This window comes from Mya arenaria, chromosome 4, assembly GCF_026914265.1.
Source record: "Mya arenaria isolate MELC-2E11 chromosome 4, ASM2691426v1".
In the NCBI taxonomy this organism is placed as follows: Eukaryota; Metazoa; Mollusca; class Bivalvia; order Myida; family Myidae; genus Mya; species Mya arenaria.
In genome coordinates this window covers 61,222,946-61,243,513 of record NC_069125.1, presented here as the reverse complement: position 1 = coordinate 61,243,513, position 20,568 = coordinate 61,222,946, and the positions used below count along the sequence as shown (strand labels likewise).

The 20,568-nt window shown below is 37.8% G+C and overlaps 1 protein-coding gene across 6 annotated transcripts; it reads right to left on the bottom strand.

Annotated features, from left to right (window-relative positions):
- Window positions 1-5,876: 5,876 nt before the first annotated feature.
- Window positions 5,877-17,520, bottom strand: LOC128229943 (uncharacterized). Of its 6 annotated transcripts, none has more exons than XM_052941864.1 (4): window positions 17,257-17,520; window positions 10,441-10,770; window positions 7,999-8,210; window positions 5,877-7,758 (listed from the first exon to the last, which is right to left on the bottom strand). In XM_052941864.1, the coding sequence occupies exons 2-4, from the start codon at window positions 10,763-10,765 to the stop codon at window positions 5,878-5,880; spliced, it is 2,418 nt and encodes an 805-aa protein (XP_052797824.1). In that variant the 5' UTR covers window positions 10,766-10,770; window positions 17,257-17,520; the 3' UTR covers window position 5,877. The 6 variants fall into 6 exon arrangements, with proteins under 6 accessions (XP_052797824.1, XP_052797827.1, XP_052797826.1 ...); XM_052941867.1 differs by lacking the exon at window positions 17,257-17,520 and adding an exon at window positions 11,822-11,879; XM_052941866.1 differs by lacking the exon at window positions 17,257-17,520 and adding an exon at window positions 11,724-11,850.
- Between the last annotated feature and the right edge of the window lie 3,048 nt (window positions 17,521-20,568).

Below are 20,568 nucleotides of genomic sequence, written 5' to 3'. Positions count from 1 at the left end.
CGTGTTTATGAAATGTAGTTAATAAGTGTATTTATGTCGCATCTGTGTATGTTTGTTTTGATACCTTCATATGATTATTTAAATCGTAGCAATCATTTGCTGTTGTGATATTTTGATCGTCTATGTAATAAAGGTAATTGGTGTTATTGTAGTTACTTCCCTTTGACCAAAACTCGGTACCTCGCGTTTGAACCAGTAAATTATGCCCAAGTGATTATTTGATATTAGAACAAGCTGTTTAAAAAAAAAAAAAAAAAAAAAACATCTTTACAAACAGCGGGATGGATATTCAATTTTCAATTTTTTAAGCTGGATGCTCGAGCATTTCTTTTTGAAATTGGATGTTATATCATCTAATTAATATATATATATAATCAATTGTCAATTTTCAATTTTTTGACTTGGCAGTAAGAACTTCCCCGAAAAACAACACAACAATTAACTAGTAAATCGAAATACCTTTAGTATCACACAGCAAATCAAGACAATTGTTAACAACCATGCGTGGTATTGACTGTATCTTGAAAACGACCGGTCCACAAGCGAATCAGACTGATCTCTGCAGTGAGGATGATTCGTGAAACCGAATGTCACGAAACAAACTCTAAAACTGGGTGTTGTGTTTGGTCAGCTGAGACAAGGTAATACAATGGGTTCAACAACTAAGCTATGGCCATCGAATACATATGATAGAGATGGTAAACAAGAGAGGCCCTGTTAGGGATATCATTTAAATTATATGAAGTATCAACAATGAATACATAACAATTCGATTTTTCCTTATATCAGTGTAAATTCACATTTATTGATGTTACACTTTCGACCTCCAAATATAAATTCATTTCGTAAGTGCAGTGAATGGAACTTTTCAATTTGGTCAATGAATGCATTCAATGTTCAATTTAAAAAGAATGCATGCATTAATTCTTTTTATAACGAACATTGATGCATAAGTTTTTAAAATGTTTGCATTGAAACAATAAAAAAAATATCATTTTAAAAACAATATTGAAGAACAACTGATTTCCAAAACGGCTTACGTGAACGGTTATAAAAACTTCGCTTGAGGGGCTTTTTGGTAACATGTTAATATGGAACAAATTTGTATTCAATATGGGATGTATAGTATTTAATAAAATGGCAATACATACCCGAAAGTATGCATAAAATAAACAGGTAATTTGTGATTTCAATATAAGGATAACTAAAATGCTTTATTTTCTATGACACTCGTAGAATATCATTTATTGAGTGCTTTATTTCTCGAGTGCATGTTATTGCGTTGTGGTATTAGGTTCCATGTGAAGAACGTGACACCCGTCGTTATGATTTTACAACTATTGAGTGATCAGTATGTACAACAATTGGATGATATACTGTCTAATCAGCCCAAAATGGAGTCTCGCAGTATTTTCAAATGTAAATGAAGTATGAGAAATATCAAGATTGTCATTGATATAATAAAAGTAAGACACCGTTTCAGATTAACCTCATATCATTTGGTACACAGCGTATAAACATTGAAAACAGCACATGATATCACGCCATATAATATACATATACAACATAAGAAGCTAGATAACAGGCGATTAGAACAATATGACATTGAATTTGAACTGATTTTAATCTTTTGTACAAACAATTCCAAATCAAGATTGATAAACACCTGAATATTAATGTACTCAAACTGTTGATAACAACCACCGACAGACAAACAGTTGTTATGCAAGGTCTTGCAAAGAGAACACAAGAAAACAATACTTCTACGCCCATCTGCAATAGCTCTTTTAAACAAAGCCAACTTTCTTCTAGCTGATTCGCGCTTCTCCGAATGCCAGGAATGCTTGAAACAATTGAAAGCCTGTAGCGCCGACGCGATGAGCACAGTGAAGGCCAAAGCAGAGAAGGCGTATGTCTACTCTACATTGGGTATGTCAATGTATCTTTCGGCAAAACAAATTTATGAAGACGTATTAATAGAGGTTAGCGGGATGGACAACGTTTCAGATAACGACGACTTAGTGATCTTCTGGAGATATAGACTTGCCGTTCTGAACAGAAGGCTGACCAATTTCAGCAACACTCCAAACATTCGGTCGACTTCGTCTAGTCAAGATGATTACAAGACCGTTTTAGAACAATTGATTGATCTTATAAGAGTACAACACACATCACCATTTATCAGCAGATACATACGAGCACAGAGTTATACTGAAATTGCCATGGTACTGAATGATATAAAGAACCAGAAAAAGCGATTCCAAAATGGTGTTTTGGATATTTTGCCAGACAACGAAGTTTTGCAAAACGGCATTGCGTACTTTATGGAAAAGGCACTTGAATTAGATGGAGATAATGAAGAAGTTTTATCTCACTGTGGAAAATTATACATATATGAAAAGAAAGTCGAAAAGTCCATAGAACTGCTCAAGAAAAGTATAGAGATAAAACCGACTTCGTTTGCACATCACCATCTTGCACTATCATTGAATCGCGCAGTAGAAATTAGAAATGAAACCCCTCCATATATAGCCCCATACAAACACCAGGTTATGAGAAAAAATGTAAGTAAATACGCTTCAGGCACTGAAGAGAACTGTGGTGCGCCAAAAGCTGACACAGTTCCAAATATGGAGAATGGCACTGAAGACAGAGAAGCGTCAAAATCGAATACAGTTATAAATCTGCAGAATAAACTGCAATTGGATTCAAGTGAACGTTTTTGTTTAGAATATCAGTCACAAAAATCTAGAAATGGCAACAAGGTGACACATAATGACGTAGATAATGAATTGAGACAAACTGTTCACAATTTGTTTTTGGTAAAAAGTCCAAAACACCCTATGTTTTTGTCTGATATACAGGTTAAGGAGGAGGAAGACATTTTATTACATTTCGAGCAGTCAATACTCTTGTCCAACAACACAAATGCAATTTATGATCGAGGACTATTTTACAGACAGTTGCGAAGGGAGGATGAGGCTCTAGAACAATTCCGATTATTGATGAAGGACAAGGATACATCTGCGTTACGATTAGCAGCGGCGTATGAACAAGCTGCTTTCTGTCTGATTCTCATGGCGCATGATGGTCGAGTTTCAAACAAAGATGCAGATATTCGCATATTTCTCCTTAAATCGATTGAACTCACAGAAGAAGTTTCAAAAATATTTACGCAGTTAAGCGGTGCCTGGCAAGGGCTACCTACATTAGCAGAACTTCTCTCTGATCAATCCAATACAAAGCCTGGTTTGAAGAGTCTTGCGGATATATTCAAACTCCTCGAACAATTTGACAACTCGTCACAAGTCCTCAGATATCTACAGAACCAAGAAAAGGACCCGTTAAAATGGACAAACATACAAATGGAAATAATCAACAACAGTGCGAAGACAGGCAACTACGAAGAGGCAATAATAGGGATCCAAATGTTACCTAAACAAAACCTTTCCACACAGAACATGTCGCGCTGTATCGATATCATGGTGGACGGTGGAATGGAAGACACGCGTAAAGGTGAAGAAACAACCGCCAGTTGTAGGTTCAAACAAGCTCTGAACTTTAAAGGATCATGTTGTAACAAGAGCCATGACCATGAACACGAATTTGACGTTTATATCTTGTGTCACTGCTCGGAAGAACCATCAGAAGCAGTTTTAAACGTAAAAGAGTCATTGCAGCAGCTTGGTCTTGATGTGAACATGAGCAGCGATGTCGCACCAGGACACGACGAAAGACGTGAAATACTTTCCAAAGTTAAAGAAAGCAAACACTTTATCATTGAAAACTATGACGAATCACAAGACGAGGATCAGAATGATTACTTTACTGGAACAATTATAAAGGCTAAAGATTGTGGGAACGTTGTGGTTTTACATTCTGATGAAAGAATTACATTAAAATTAGACTTTTCCAAAATTCAACACCAATTGCTTTGCTAGACAAGACGAGAAAAGTCCACAAGGGCATTTGGTCAACCTTTTAAAGTTACTGGCAAAAGGTGAATAACAATATGGTTGTATAGATAGAGGCAAATAATTATTGTGGCACCGTCATTAATAGTGAAAATCCTACAGCATGTTGTACTAAACAGTATTATTGGTGACTGAAACATGTGCTGTCTGTATCTGGTCATTTGAGTATTTCTAAGTTAGCATTACAATTATCAAAATGGCATGCTCTTGCTTCTATAAAGCGAATGGTTTTGAATTTGCCTATTTGTATAAATGCTTGGACAAGTGTGATGTTTGACCTTCTCCGTTAATGCTTTTTGTTCATAACGTATTACTGTTGTGTATGTAATTTGTTGATTGTGTGGATGGCTTTGGTTGGTTAAGCAAGATCGTTGTTGGGATTGTCAGTACTTCCATTTTCATTAACTCTTGAATTAGTAGTGATGCAACATAAGTTTTTACTATACATATGAAGCACATAACTCGAAGTACGAATTATATTCAACAACCCTGTTGCATTCTGTGTTAATGTTAATTGCAATTAACATATAGTCTAGAATAAAAGACTTATACATAACAAATGAAAAATGTTTATTACACTTTTGGATTAATCGCTACAAATGCTGATATCAACTACGACTACAACTTGAATGTGCTATTACAAGAGAGAACATAATATCACTTTGCACCAGAGTAGAGCACAACTTAATCAATATGTTTAGCATAAACGAGACCACCCGTCAAATGAAATGTCTCAATTATGAACATAAGATATTATCTATGGTATAAATTCCGACTAGAATTACAAAATAACTCATTGAACAACACCGTGACATTGAAAAATGAAATTACAATTCAATTTACATCGCACGATGCATATCACAGAATAAATCTCCTTTCTATTATTCTTAACGTACTTGATCATAATTTATTATGTAGCCATTAACATTCAGTGTTTGACAGTTAATTAGAATATATTGGTGATAGTGATGATGTATGGGAGATGTGATCGTTATCGCCGCAATATGAACATTTATCTTCCTCTGTCAATATTTTAAACGTTATTTGGACTTTTTTACGCGAAACTAAGAGTGTTATTCAATATATGGTGTATTTGCTTGGTGAGAAAAATACTCTAATCGGTAATGGCGCCGTTACCCGACAACCCGTACCGGACATACATTGTCAGTGCATGTCAAAATTGCAAATTGAATGTTGGCGTAATAAATGATGGTTAAATTGCATACTTTAATGGCTTTAGTCCAACTCTATACTTCACAGGTGACGATTTTCAAGCTGGAAATCATTTCGCGGTGACCAGGGTCTTCTAGTTTTAAGGAAAATACCTACATTTCATTGAATAATCGATTTTCCTAAAATTGACATTCCACTTACAGAAGAAAAAACAATTTGATGATTTACAGCGTGAAATACATAAAACGTTACTGTATAGCGCGGCCATTTATAAAGTCATGAATATTAAGTCGAAAGTATTTCCATAATTTAGTAGCTATATAAAAATATATATGTTGATATTATTTCTTGATGGTGGCGTCATTTGCTATAAATGTGGTTTACAAAATATGATAAAATATGTTTGAACGTGAAGTCCTTCTATTCTCCTTCTCTTGCAGGTCGGTGTCACCATGATATACGTGGTGGGTACTGGGTATGTTAATTGCTACTTGCTATGAGATGACGGCAGGTGCGGCCAATATTCAAATATTACCTTCAGTGGGTGTTAACCAGTATTTTAATGCCTTTGTGTCATTTTTTTTCAAATATGTTTTACCACAAACTAGTACATTAGATGAGTATACTCATGCAGCGGGCGTATGCTTTATACTAAATTAATTCAATGAATCAACAAAAAAATTAATGTTTCGTATTTCTTAAAAAATAACACGACGTTTTTATGTACTTTTTATTTCACCAGAAAACTATAGTATTCTGAATGCAATTGAATCGAGTTGTAAGGTTTTAAACAAGTATTTTGTTGATGGAATTGTGAACACGCATCCAAAACTTTGTTGTAGTACGATGCCTCGCCAGTTCTCCTATATACATCAAGCAATAACTGGTACGGCCCTAGACGTTTTGGCACTAGGGCGTTACTGTGAATAAGTCTCTCAATAGCCTTGTCATACAGACCAAAATGGGATAACCAGTCCCCTTCGTATTCCAGAATAGTTGCATTCGTTCCCACTGGAATTCGGTTGGCAACTTCCGCCATTTTCTCTTCACTTTTCCTATCAAACGTGCGTCTCATAACTTTAGTATTCCCAACACGGAACACCTCCTCATAGCCGCCAGTGTTCTCAAATTCTCTGTTCACTTCTAACACAAGGTAGTTGTATTCAACCTTTTTGAGTAATTGCTTGTATAGGTACGGTGTGTTATACACTGATACAAAGTCTCTGATCTGTCCAAATGTATGAAATCGGTAATTAGCGAGTCCGTGTTGGGTTTCATCAAAAGTTTTTAAATATGCCATTTTCTCTTTATTAAATTCCATAAATTCGTACTTGTTCAAAGCAAATATTGGTACGTCTTTATTAAAGATGGAGTACCCGGCTGTAAGATGCAATGGCCTGTCCAGTAGAATTCCAGTTACGTCATTCTGACGACCAATGAAATGTAAGCCCGTATTCACCGCCCAGGAGTCTGTTCTTCCGGCATAACTCCATTTTGATTTTTCATTCGAAGACATATTTAAAAAACACAAACTTTGACTAGATACAAACAGGACAATAAATGTATATATGCATAACTTACAATACTGAGTGTTGTTTTGATTTTTACCCGACTGAGTAAACATTTTGTAAAAGAACATTATTGCACTTGCGAACGATACGTACATTATAACTATACAGTTGTGAAGAAACCTCAATTCTTTGTGACCATTACTCGAGTATAATATCAACAAAAACATGAACACAAGATGAGATTCACTGAAGTAAGTAATGGCATTGTATCCATCGTACCGGTTATAAATGGCTTTCATAATGAGCTCTACCACTATTACTACCACGAATATAATGAAGAATTGTTCTTTTTTCAGGAGCTCTGCTATATAATAATAAAATGGCGAGACACCGAATACAGTACCAGAACTTTTGCTTAAAGTGTTAAATTTTACCCACTGCCACGGAGAAATAAACCAACTATCATAATACAGATAATCATAAAATCCACCAAGGACTAATCCAACAAAAACGCCGGCGAAAAACCACTGATAATCCCTTACACACATGAAATATTTTTTTATTTTCGACCGACGTTTTATGAAGGCTAAAACCATTGCAAGACTAAGGGCGGTACTGTCAATTCTGATGTAAACACAAACTGCAATAATAAACCCGCTAGAAAGCTCGCGTCCCAATTGAATCCACCTTTTAAAATTATCAATCTTATTTGTAAAATATCCCGTCTTGCGTTTCAAATTGTTGTTATGTCGTTTTGGGAAATTTCCATTGACGTCACTTAGGTCCTCTCCAGACTGATCATGGCTTGTGTCTGGAAGATGATTGTATAAACTTAGCCTGCGCTTGGCAGCGACTTTAATGTCTGTCTGTTTTTCAACCCGTTGCAAAATATTTATAAATGTTCCAAGCGCTATGAAATCGAATGTTGCTGTGAAGCTGTTGATGAAAGTGTGCGTCCCCAGCACGTTCAGGACCAGAGACGAACTGACAAAAATGGCGGCCAGGTTGCCCGCATCAACTGACTTCTCCAAGGCAACGGTGAACCGAAACACGGCGAGGGGAAGGAAAGAGGTAATGACAACGTGCACAAGTTTACAAACCTGAAATGCAGAATGTATCAAAACATTACATTTGATATGTCAACTTGATCAAATACAATTTATCGTTACTACAACAAATGACAAGGTAATAATTGATATTGCAAGAGGGAAACGTTATTACATATTCTTAGATTAATTTAACCATTATACATAAAACAGTAATTAAATCAGTTATAAACACACAAATATACCATATTAAACAGATTGAAATCGCCACGAATGTACACATATTTTACTAACCATAAATGGGGTGTAACTTATTCCCGCCATCCTCGCCATCAGAATGGCAGCAGACAACAATTTTGGTAAGATAAAGGAGCGCAGGCTGTACATTCCCGTGGCAACCTCTCGTGCACGTGCTTGCGATATCGACACATTTACCATACTATCAGGTGGGGGAGGCAGGTACTCGTACGACCGGAAACCGAACTGGAACGCCTCGGTGTGGGCGACTGAGATATAAAAAATAGAAAGAATATCAAAAGGTAAGTAACGTTATATTCAAATGAAATGGAAACGGTCGATCCATTGTCTGAACTAAAAAAGAAAGATTTAAAATAAACATGAATGGCCAATTTAAGGTATTTGTTTATATAAGTAGGTGATTCCCCAGAAACTAACTCATCTCTGTCATCAACGATATCACAATGGAATAGCACACAAACATAAAAAACATGTGAATCATCAAGTTCTCACGTTCAAAATTTTCGACCTCAAATAAAACCTGTGAAATTGTTAATTTATCAGTTATCTTATCTTCATTAAATGATCGTACACTAAGGGAACTTTGTGTCATACTACTTCAAACCGTGTGAAATTATATATATAATTCAATTTTAGTGATATTTCACATTTTTCTAATTCCCTTGTATGCCATTGTTGCACCTATATTTATGATGCGTGAACGAGCATAAATCACTCTATAAAACTACAGATCTGCTTTGACGGATACATACATTTATTTCAATCAACCATATCATAAATACTATAAAGGTTTCAGAAAAAGGTAGCCTCGCATCGCTCAGTTCGATTAACTCTTGGTTCAGTTACAAAGAATACAATTACATCCTCATTATCTCAAAATGCATCTAGTAAGATAATGCGATTTTATTTCAAAATTATGAAATGTTTCAAATGTTTGTCACCTTTTCGTTAGATATAGGGTTAATCAACCAAGCAGTTGTATCGATGCAATCCATCGTAACGTTGTCTCGACGACACCGCAAACAGCGACTGTCACAGCATATAATGCAACACCCAACTAGAATACCAGCGGTTATGCTGTTAGATGGAAAACGTGTATCGACTCTTTCTAAAGTTTAAATAACCCCATTCTAATCCATCGAGGTTTGATGATGATATGTGCGCATAGCATCATCACTCGGGTGCACGAGAATGAGATAACCCAAGAATGTTTTATGAAAAAAGGGCACTTTCAAAATCTTTCTTAACATGTAGAATGTGCGATTTTGAAGTAAATAAAAGGTCAAGTATGTGTTCTTTATGCACCAGACAATTGTAACCACGTCCCCACAGGTCCGAGCAATAGCGGGGACTTTGACTTCCGGTCCAGCCAAGCCCGGATAAAATCACCGCCCTGCGAGGACGAACTGCTGATAAAATCCACGCCAAATGCCCCGCACCCCAGGGACCCTAGGTAAGGCCCATTCCCCGCTTTTTTTGACGCGAAGACAAAACCGCCACATGCACCCGGCACTGCGGGGCCACCTGGAAGGTAAAACCACGGCCCATTTCCCCGCCTATCCCCGGTATACCACCGGACCTGTGGGGGGGGGGGGCGGTTTGGGCGTGGTTGCAATTGACTGGTGCATTATACTATAATTTTATATAGGTCTCTTTACTTGTCATGGACCTATGTCAGAGAGCTGTTGGTTGTCCAGTATGAGCTCAATTAATTTTGGGTCCAAACCGAGGGATTTATCTTTTTAAAGATGAAATATATGGTTCAACAAACTCCACGGCAGCGAGGACAAGATAGATAGTTAATTATCCAGGCGGCATGCTGTTCTTTTCGAAAATGTCATTTCATACGGCGGTATTTTAAGAGCATTTAATGTCAAACAAAATGGTCATTCGTTTTACTAAAGCGTTTTTAATGATGCCTATAATCGTTATTGTGCCCATTAAAATGGTTCACAGCCTTAAAGAACATCGACTGTGAACTCATTTGGCGAAATATGTTTTCGTTTAGAACAAATGTAGTCCTATTTATCTTTCTTTATTAACTGGCCTTTGTACATATACTTTTAAAATATTCTTATAAACAAGCTATTCAGAAAGCTATTCACCAAGATATGAGACATTCTTTTCTTCCATACACATTGATCAATCAAACCGATTGTCTGATGTTGATTGATACATTTCAATAATAAATGGCATAGACTTCTTGATGATAAATAATGATAATATTTTAAAGAATTCGTTGAGATACAATAAATTAACGCGTTGTTGTCAATACGTTTTTTTTCTCAAATCAATACTACATTCTCGTTTAGATTTACATTTTAATTCAGTCTCCAATTGTAAAGAAATCATGTTTACTTTCATCATAGCAAAGTTGTAGTTGTTGATGTTGTTGTTGTTGTTGTTGTTGTTGTTGTTATGTTACATTGTTTTAAACGTCAATGTACAGATAAAAGAATATTCTAAGAGCTGACTTACCTTCTACCGTCTGAAAGACTTCGTCCGGATGTAGTATCCACCAGTTGGTCGGTTGCAACACGTGGTGCACACGGACGGACAGTGTTACCATGACGATCAGCCATGGCAACCATCGCGGGAAGATTGACGTTTCCGAATGACTAAATGGACTTCCGGCGTCTGTTTCGATGTCAGCGGTGACGTCATGGTTTTCAATGCCTATACTTGGCTGTTGAGATCTCGCCTTTTCATTTTCTTGCGTGTCCCTTGTTTCAGCTGCATGCGACACACGCGACTTAAGACGTTTCCTGTCCGCCTGACGACCGGTCCTACCGCTCCGTGTCATCTTTACTGTGAATTAGAAATTGAATCATCCTTATATCCGCCTTAATTAAAGTTTAAGGTAATTGAAATGCAATACTTGAGCTGCAAAAGCAATGACTAACCGCATAATTGAACCTCCTTGAATTAAGGCAGAATCCGATCAAACGAGCATCAGATGCATGTTTTTAATTTGCATACAAATTAGCCCTATGCTTTAAGTACTTTCAAATAATTCAGTTCTGCTTCATTTATTTTACAAACACTTTCACTCCCCAGTTTATTGACAAATTTTGCATAAATGATCCTGTTAATACATAATCCAAGCGCGTTAAACATTATAGTGCATGTGGGTTTAAGAATAAAAGAATACCAAGTCCGTATAATACAGTAATTGGATAAAGAATTCATTAATCAGTTGACTGACTCCCTGAAGTCACTGTCAGAAATGACAGAACTAGTAGTTGTGTTGCGCTAAACAGACCGGTGTTTAAGGCACAGACAATGGGCGTACATGAAACTTCCCCTTTCTTTAAAAGCACGAAATACTTGAGGATAAATTGAAAGCTCACATCCAGCTATTAAATTTTCTACCGAATAACTGAGAAAACTAAGCGATACAAGTGTTCGGGGTGAGACGTCTCTCTTACTTATGACAAAATGGTTTATATGATATTTTTGATATTTAATTGACCAAAAAACTTTATCATTCATGATGTCAGCTAAAATTTTAGTGAAAAGCACTTACCACAAAATTATTGCCTTTAACCAGAATCTAGTTAAATTTGAGGTCTTAGGCATGTAATTGAAGTTTCCGTTGTAAGAATGCATTAAAAACCATTGTATGTCTTGTTTTACGTCTCATAATAAATTGTTTCTTTCAATATTGTGAAACTTCATTAGCATTTGCACAATGTATACTGCACAACATCACCAGACAGTGAAATATTAATGATAACGTATCACAGTTGCACTTCACATACCATAATAGCTCCGATCATCAATTAAAGAACACTTAATAGCTCACATATTTGTAATCCTTGAGGCGCCATAGTTATACAATAAATGTTGATTAATTTACCATGAATATTTGTTTGTAATTTTGTTATTTCAGCACAGCGCAGTTACAGTCCTCGCCCATTTACAGCCAATGAGGCGGTTAAAAGTCTTTCTGCAGCCATCGCGGGACGCTGATGTCAAATCGACGGGGCTATAAACACCACTCATTTTGTGAGAAAACGTAAAACATTATTTTGAGTGTTTAAAACTACGTAGTTACACAAACGCTATATATACCTAATGTGTCATTGTAAAGATATTAATGTTGACAGAGATTGACTAAAAATGACATTGTGCAGCGTATTTTCCATTGTACACAGTTTTATAGATCACTAAAGTCTTAGAACATTGGAACATGTTCAAGCAAAACTAATAAACATATATATCATAGTACACGACCCCTCGAGATTTCTATTACTTCAGATATTTTGACATATCGATGATATCATGACCTTGTTACTTTCTCTGCAAGCATTAAAAATGACAATAAAACGTATTAAAAGGCACTAAAATGGTAGTATTTCCTTATAAAATAAATAAAATGTATAGAATGTTACACATCTAAAACAAGAGATGTTTGTCAAACATTATGCCCCCCCTGAGCCCCATGTTGTCAGGATTATATGGACAATTGAATGAAATATGCATGGACTGAAATGATAGCTGATTTGTCACTGACATTGGATGCCGTTGAGGCAGTTTTAAGATTATGACCATTCAAAGTTTGAGGATAGAGTGTGTTATGACCATGACCTTTGACCCTATGACCTCAAAATCCATAGGAGTCATCAGCTGGTCACCAAAAATCTAAATGTCAAGTTTGAGGGCCATGGGTGCAGGCATTGACAAGTTATCACACAGACAAGCTTTTTTCGTTCAAGGTCACTGTAACCTTGACCTTTGACCCGATGACCCCTAAAATCATAAGGGGTCATCTTAAGGTCAGACACAACACCAAGTCAAGTTTGAGGGCCATGGTTGCAGGCATTGTCGAATTATCACTTGAAACATTTTCGCATTCAAGGTCACTGTGAAATTGACCTTTGACCCAATGACTCCTAAAATCAATAAGTGTCATATCCTGGTCAGGCCCAACTTCCATGTCAAGTTTGATGATCATAGGTTCAGGCATTGTTGAGATATTACTGGGAGAATATTTAAAAAATTTGTGATAAAGGTTACTGTGACCTTGACCTTGGCCCGATGACACCCAAAGTCAAGAGAGGTCATCTGCTGGTCAGGCACAACCTTAATGTCAAGTTTGATGACAAAAGGTCCAGGAATTGTCCAGTTTGCTTTCAAGGTCACTGTGACCTTGACCCCTAAAATCAATAGGGGTCATCTACTGGTCAGGCCCAACCCCCAAGTCAAGTTTGAGGGCAATGGGTGCAGGCATTGTTGAGTTATCACTCGAACAACCTTTTACCATTCAAAGTCACTGTGACCTTGACCTTTGGCCCAATGACCCCTAAAATCAAAAGGGGCCATCTATTGGTCAGGCCCAACCTCGTAGTCAAGTTTGATGGCCATGGGTGCAGGCATTGTTGAGTTATTACTAAGACAACCTTTTACCATTCAAGGTCACTGTGACCTTGACCTTTGGCTTGATGACCCCCCCAAAAAAAACAATAGGGGTCATCTACTGGTCAGGCCCAACCTCCAAGCCAAGTTTGTGGGCCATGGGTGCAGGCATTGTCGAGTTATCACATGGACAACCTTTTACAATTTAGGGTCACTGTGACCTTGACCTTTGGCCTGATGACCCCCAAAAACAATAGGGGTCATCTTCTTGTCAGGCCCAACTTCCATATCAAGTTTGATGACCATAGGTCTAGGCATTGTTAAGTTATCACTCTGACAAGCTCTAAAATTATTTTACCATTAAAGGTCACTGTGACCTTGACCTTTGACCCGATGAGCCCTAAAATCAATAGGGGTCATCTACTGGTCAGGCCCAACCTTCATGTCAAGTTTGATGACCATACGTCCAGGATTTGTTGAGTTATCACTCGGACAAGCTTTGGTCTACCGACGGACCGACCGACCGACCGACCGACCGACATACCGACATGCCTGTGCAAAGCAATATACCCCTCTTCTTCGAAGGGGGGCATAATTAAACTTCTGTTCACGTTTACGGTACTTTTATAAGCAACAGCCGAAGCAATCATGTACGATATAAGTTGCTTGCACTGAAAACATATAGGAATAAAATTTGCTACATTTGTTTAATCTCTTCTATATATAATGCAAGAAAAATATGGTTTCATTTCTAATAATAACAATAGTAAGGAAAGTGCATACAATATACAATATTATATATTAGTGATGCATATATTGTTACAAATATAGCTGCGATCTTATATATATTTTTTCTTTCTCGATTACATGTTTTGATTTTTAATGCTGAAGTTTCATTATTTTTATCTTTATTTTGATTCAGTAATGCTGGCTGCTGTCTCTGTCTCTCCTTTTTCAATTTGTTTGCAACTGAAGTGTGGCCGAGGTTTATAGCCCCATCGATCTGTTCGCCTTTGCTCCATCAGCCGTGCCATCCCAGCACGGATAACATCGACCATCAGCCATCAATTGTCTTTCTCATTCATCATTAACATAAACATACACTGCTCTTCCATTTACGTCCGTTCTCTAAAGACTCAAGTCAACAGGTCGATATAACGCTCATTTATTATAAATATTACTTTAGTTGATTTCATCACACCATTGTATTCAGCCTAAACCTACAATATTTTATCGAAGTCAAGACATGTATGAGATAGTTTTCTACAAACATCCGTCAATGGCTTATTATTCTAAGTATTCATTACGTAAATTGTATTGAATTATATCATATGGGTATCAATTACTTTACATTCCATTATTTTAATACTCATATCCCGTGCATACGTAACTCCTTAAATTTCATCCAATTTTCCGCAAAGGATGGGAGTCGTGTTTGAATTTGAATATAAACATCATCCTATTCTTTGTTTAATTTTTCGCTTAACCAAGTTGACACGATCGTCACTAACATCGGATACCGCCGGTACACTTTCACGCTCTGCTTTATCGAGTAATGTAGAGTGAATGGAATAATGTACCGATGACGCCGACGACCTGATGTTGGTTTTAAGTTTGCGGAATGTTCAACCATCTAAATGGTAGTTTTACACAATGGTCCTAGGGATTTAAAGTCGTTGTTGATATTATCAATCTCAAATACCATAATTAGATCAATAAAAAGGCAATCATTCTTCTGTATAGTAGAGTTATATCCGAGGTCGTAACGTATAATTTATTACGAACAAACATGACATCTTTATGAGTTAGAGGCTTTAGAAGCCTTCTCAATAGTTCACATACTAAAGTTCGCACATTCTGATTTGTATTTTTTTATAAACGAAATCACGTATATAACCGGAGGGACTAGAAAAATAATGGTATACTTAGTACTACGCTGTTCATCTAGTTGCTGGAGTAAGAGTCATTTTCAATTTTCTACATTCTTTTGTAAAATTTTAAATCTTGATGCAGTATACAGAAGACGTAATTAAGCATTTCACTATATGGACAGAAAACGACCCAAATTGTATTTCACTCGATCGTAATTTTATATCAAATACTAGTATGTAATATATGATGAAGCAAAGCCTGTGTTCTTACCATACAATGTATTGACAGCGTCCTTTAGTCTAGTCGAAACCCTTGCATGTCGGTATATAGAGAAGCTTGCATGTCGGTATATAGAGAACCTAGCATGTTGGTATATAGAGAACCCTTCATGTCGGTATTTAGAGAACCCCGCATGTCGGTATATAGAAAATCCTGCATGTCGGTAAGTAGAGAACCCTGCAGGTCGGTATATAGAGAACCCCGCATGTCAGTATATAGAGAACATTGCATGTGGTATATAGAGAACCTTGTATGTCGGTATATAGAGAACATTTCATGTGGTATATAGAGAACCCTGCATCCCGGTTTATATAGAGAACCCTGCATCTCGGTATATAAAGAACTTTGCGTGTCGGTTTATAGAGAACCTTGCATGTCGGTATACAGAAAACCTTGCCTGTCGTTATATAGACAACCTTGCATGTCGGTATAAAGAGAATCCTGCATGTCGGTATATTAAGAACCTTGTATGTCGGTATATTAAGAACCTTGTATGTCGGTATATAGAGAACATTGCATTCCGGTATATAGAGAACCATGCATGGCGGTATAATATAGAGAACCCTGCATCTCGGTACATAGAGAATCCTGCATGTCGGTATATTAAGAACCTTGTATGTCGGTATATAGAGAACATTACATGTCGGTATATAGAGAACCTTGTATGTCGGTATATAGAGAACCTTGCATGTCGGTATATAAAAAACCATCCATGGCGGTATATAGAGAACATAGCATGTATATAGAGAACCCTGCATGGCGGTATATAGAGAACCTTGCATGCCGGTATATAGAGAACCCTGGATGGCGTTAAATAGAGAATGTATTTTTGGTATCCTAGACTCTCTTATAGAAAAGATTGACGAACTTACGCCATCTTCGTTGAAACAAGTTTTTTAAAGATGCAAGATGACCGCCTATGCGTGGGTTGTAAAGACCAATATTCGTAAAAGGGCATGGCCCTTAAAGTTTAATAGTTACCCATTGTATTTGTCCACAAATGAAGGAAATGTTGAATTTTAATTTTTATACAGATATTTTTTTTTCGAAAAGGCGTCCATGATATCTGCCAAATGAACCTAAAGGTTAAATTTATTATGAGACTTCTCCATAACCCTTGCTTTAACTTAATATACTTTTAAATATTCAAATAGCATTTTGAACAAGATAAACATCAAATTGACGTCCTAAATGGCCGCCAAAATAGGGAGCTTCTTTCAAACGTGTGGATTGGCTTTGATATTTGGTCATAAATCATCGCAGTATGTGTGGTATGACAGGCGTGTGTTCTATGATATACGAACTAATTTAGACTTCTATTTCGTAGGGTGATTCCGGAAATATATCACTTCTAGAATGTATGTAAATGAATAACTTATCTAAAAACATATCAAATATAAAAATTACATAGACTTTAAAAGCCATATAGCGTATAAGTTGCCCGTTATAAACCAATTAATTATTGTGGAAACGGTCATCATTCCCATTTATTGTTGAATTTGAAATAATGGTATCTTCACAGTATTTATAAGAAAAGAAAATAACATCCAACTATTTAATTAGATTATTCGGCCTTAGCAATGCTGCTAATACGACTGCCTTATCACAATAGTAACAGATCTGTCAATTTAAGTGCTTCTTATACATGATTTACCGTTTCCCCGAGAACGGAGAAAATAGAAAATATATAAAAATACATGTACAATCATACAGACGGTTTAAAATGGAATTATCTTATGAATTGAAATACAATTAAAATAATAAAAAAACAAGGTGCACACCAACCTCCCCGTTCATCAGCTCTGCTGGAATTTAGACATTAATCCTTTCACCTGCAGTTGTCACTGAACTTTAATGTTGTAAACATGTGCAATGCATGCGCTTAATGAGTTTGTTCCGTGGTTAGTGTATTCATACCAAAACATGTGCACGCACTATTATGGAACAATTCGGATTTACGGTCCAAATACTTAACATATTACTTCCATAATCTACACATATACACGACGTAAAGGTAGAACACATACCCTGACACAGGTTTGTTCAGTCTGAAAGCATGGGGTGTGTCATTGTCCGAACTACAATATGGATTGGCAGCAGTGCACAATACCGGTGCTGTAATCAGCATGAATCCCGTGAAATCAGATTAAAGTGCCGCTCATTTGTGACACAGGCTTTTATTGTGGACAGGCATTGACCCGGAAACCACAGTTCAAACATCGATGACAGCTGACACGAACCTAACCGTTTATGAATGTAAATAACGCTGAAAATGTGAATACAATTAGATGAAGCAATATCAATTATATGATGGAAACTTTTAAACAGTTGCAATATGTTTTACAAGGATATTTAACTTGTTCAAGACTGTTACAGACAATGATGTCGTTACTAAGCATGCTTTGGGGGCTTTCCCCCACCCCTAAGAATGCCAAACCATTTGAAAACCAACTTTAGACGATATTGATGTTGAGGTTGTAAACTATTGTATAAGCTGATTCCACAGCTAGAAGTGTATGGTATGTATACAACAGTTCAAGAGGAATATGTTATTGCCATTAACACCGATATAGCGTCACGCATCGTCTTTCCGCCTTCATTAAAAGCGCACACAATCCACGTTGTACCCACGTATCGCCTTCCCGCCTTCAAAAATAACGCACACAATACACGCTGTACCCACGTATCGCCTTCCCGCCTTCATAAATAACGCACACAATCCACGCTGTACCCACGTATCGCCTTCCCGCCTTCATAAATAACGCACACAATCCACGCTGTACCCACGTATCGCCTTCCCGTCTTCATAAATAACGCACACAATCCACGCTGTACCCACGTATCGCCTTCCCGCCTTCATAATAAGCGCACCAACCCACGTTGTAACCACGTATCGCCTTCCCGCCTTCATAAATAACGCACGCAATCCACATTGTACCCACGTATCGCCTTCCCGCCTTCATAAATAACGCACGCAATCCACATTGTACCCACGTATCGCCTTCCCGCCTTCATAAATAACGCACACAATCCACGTTGTGCCCACGTATCGCCTTCCCGCCTTCATAAATAACGCACGCAATCCACATTGTACCCACGTATCGCCTTCCCGCCTTCATAAATAACGCACACAATCCATTTTGTGCCCACGTATCGCCTTCCCGCCTTCATAAATAACGCACACAATCCACGTTGTACTCACGTACCGCCTTCCCGCTTCATAAAATGCGCACATAATCCTTCCCGCCTTCATAAATAACGCACACAATTCACGGTGTACCCACGTATCGCCTTCCCGCCTTCATAAATAACGCACACAATCCACGCTGTACCCACGTATCGCCTTCCCGCCTTCATAGATAACGCACACAATCCAACCTGTACCAACGTATCGCCTTCCCGCCTTCATAATTAGCGCACCAACCCACGTTGTACCCACGTATCGCCTTCCCGCTTTCATAATTAGCGCACCAACCCACGTTGTACCCACGTATCGCCTTCCAGCTTCAAAATTAGCGCACCAACCCACGTTGTACCCACGTATTGCCTTCCCGCTTCATAATTAGCGCACCAACCCACGTTGTGCCCACGTATCGCCTTCCCGCTTTCATAATTAGTGCACCAACCCACGTTGTGCCCACGTATCGCCTTCCCGCTTTCATAATTAGCGCACCAACCCACGTTGTGCCCACGTATCGCCTTCCCGCTTCATAATTAGCGTACCAATCCACGTTGTACCCACGTATCGCCTTCCCGCTTCATAATTAGCGACCAACCCACGTTGTACCCACATATCGCCTTCCCGCTTTTATAATTAGCGCACCAACTCACGTTGTACCCACGTATCGCCTTCCAGCTTTCATAATTAGCGCACCAACTCACGTTGTACCCACGTATCGCCTTCCAGCTTTTATAATGAGCGCACCAACCGACGTTGTGCCCACGTATCGCCTTCCCGCTTCATAATTAGCGCACCAACCCACGTTGTACCCACGTATCACCCTTGCGTAGGACAAATAGCGCATCCAACCGACGTTGTCGCAACGTATCGTCTTCCCGTCTTGGCGGTCGTTGTAAAGGTATCGCACCCAGCCCACGTTGTCATAACGTTTCGCCTTCCGGTCTTCATAATAAGAGCACACAATTCATGTTGTTGCAACGTCTCGCCTTCTTGTAGAGAGCAAGTTTTGCCTTCATAAGTAGCGAACCCAACCAGCGCTGTTAACGTTGTTTTTGTTGTTGTTGTTGTTGTTGGTGGTGGTGGTGGATGTTGTTCTGGTGGTGGTTGGTGGTGTTGTTGGTGGTGGTGGAAATGGTGATGGTGGTTGCACTGATGGTAGTGGTGGCGTTGGTGGTTGAAGTGGTGTAGAAAGTGAAGGTGGTGGTGGCGGCGGTGGTGGTGGGGGTGGTGCTATTGCTGCTGCTGCTGCTGCTGCTGCTTTTGGTGACGGTACAGATGTTACACTTGATTTAGCTGTATTTACTTGTTGTCAAAACAGATTTCTTTAATGTCCTATCATAGAAGTTTAGCGTGGAAATGAAAATCACTTTTGGAGCTATATTTCAATAGTTTGTAATTTAAAGTCAACAGTCAAACTATTTGTACAACTATTGAACCAACATCAAATTTGGTCAGCTTATTTAAGATAACACAGAGCAGCGATGTTTTAAAAGTATTTAAGATATTTTATTATAGATAATAAGAATGTTAATGGTAATTGTATTTATTAAGAGCCTATATTTGTTATATAATTATGAAGATGCTGAAGCACCTTGAATTGCTTCGCCTACCAGTCATGATTTGGCCTGATATCAAAATTCGTTCAGGCATGTATACAATGATCACTTATTTAATAATATACTACATATACCGTGAGTATTAAAGAGTATTCATTTACAGATTTTCTTGATATTCATCTTTATGAGAACAGATGACAAAAGCCCTAGAGTAGTTGATATAAAGATTTTCCACACGAGCACACACCAAAAATGGTGACTTAAACATTGGTTTCAGAACACTGGGCTCAGCGCCTTCCTGAAGTAGTCTGTATTTGCTTTCTTCGCCCACTACAGGACAGGGTGTTTGTTAGGGTGTTA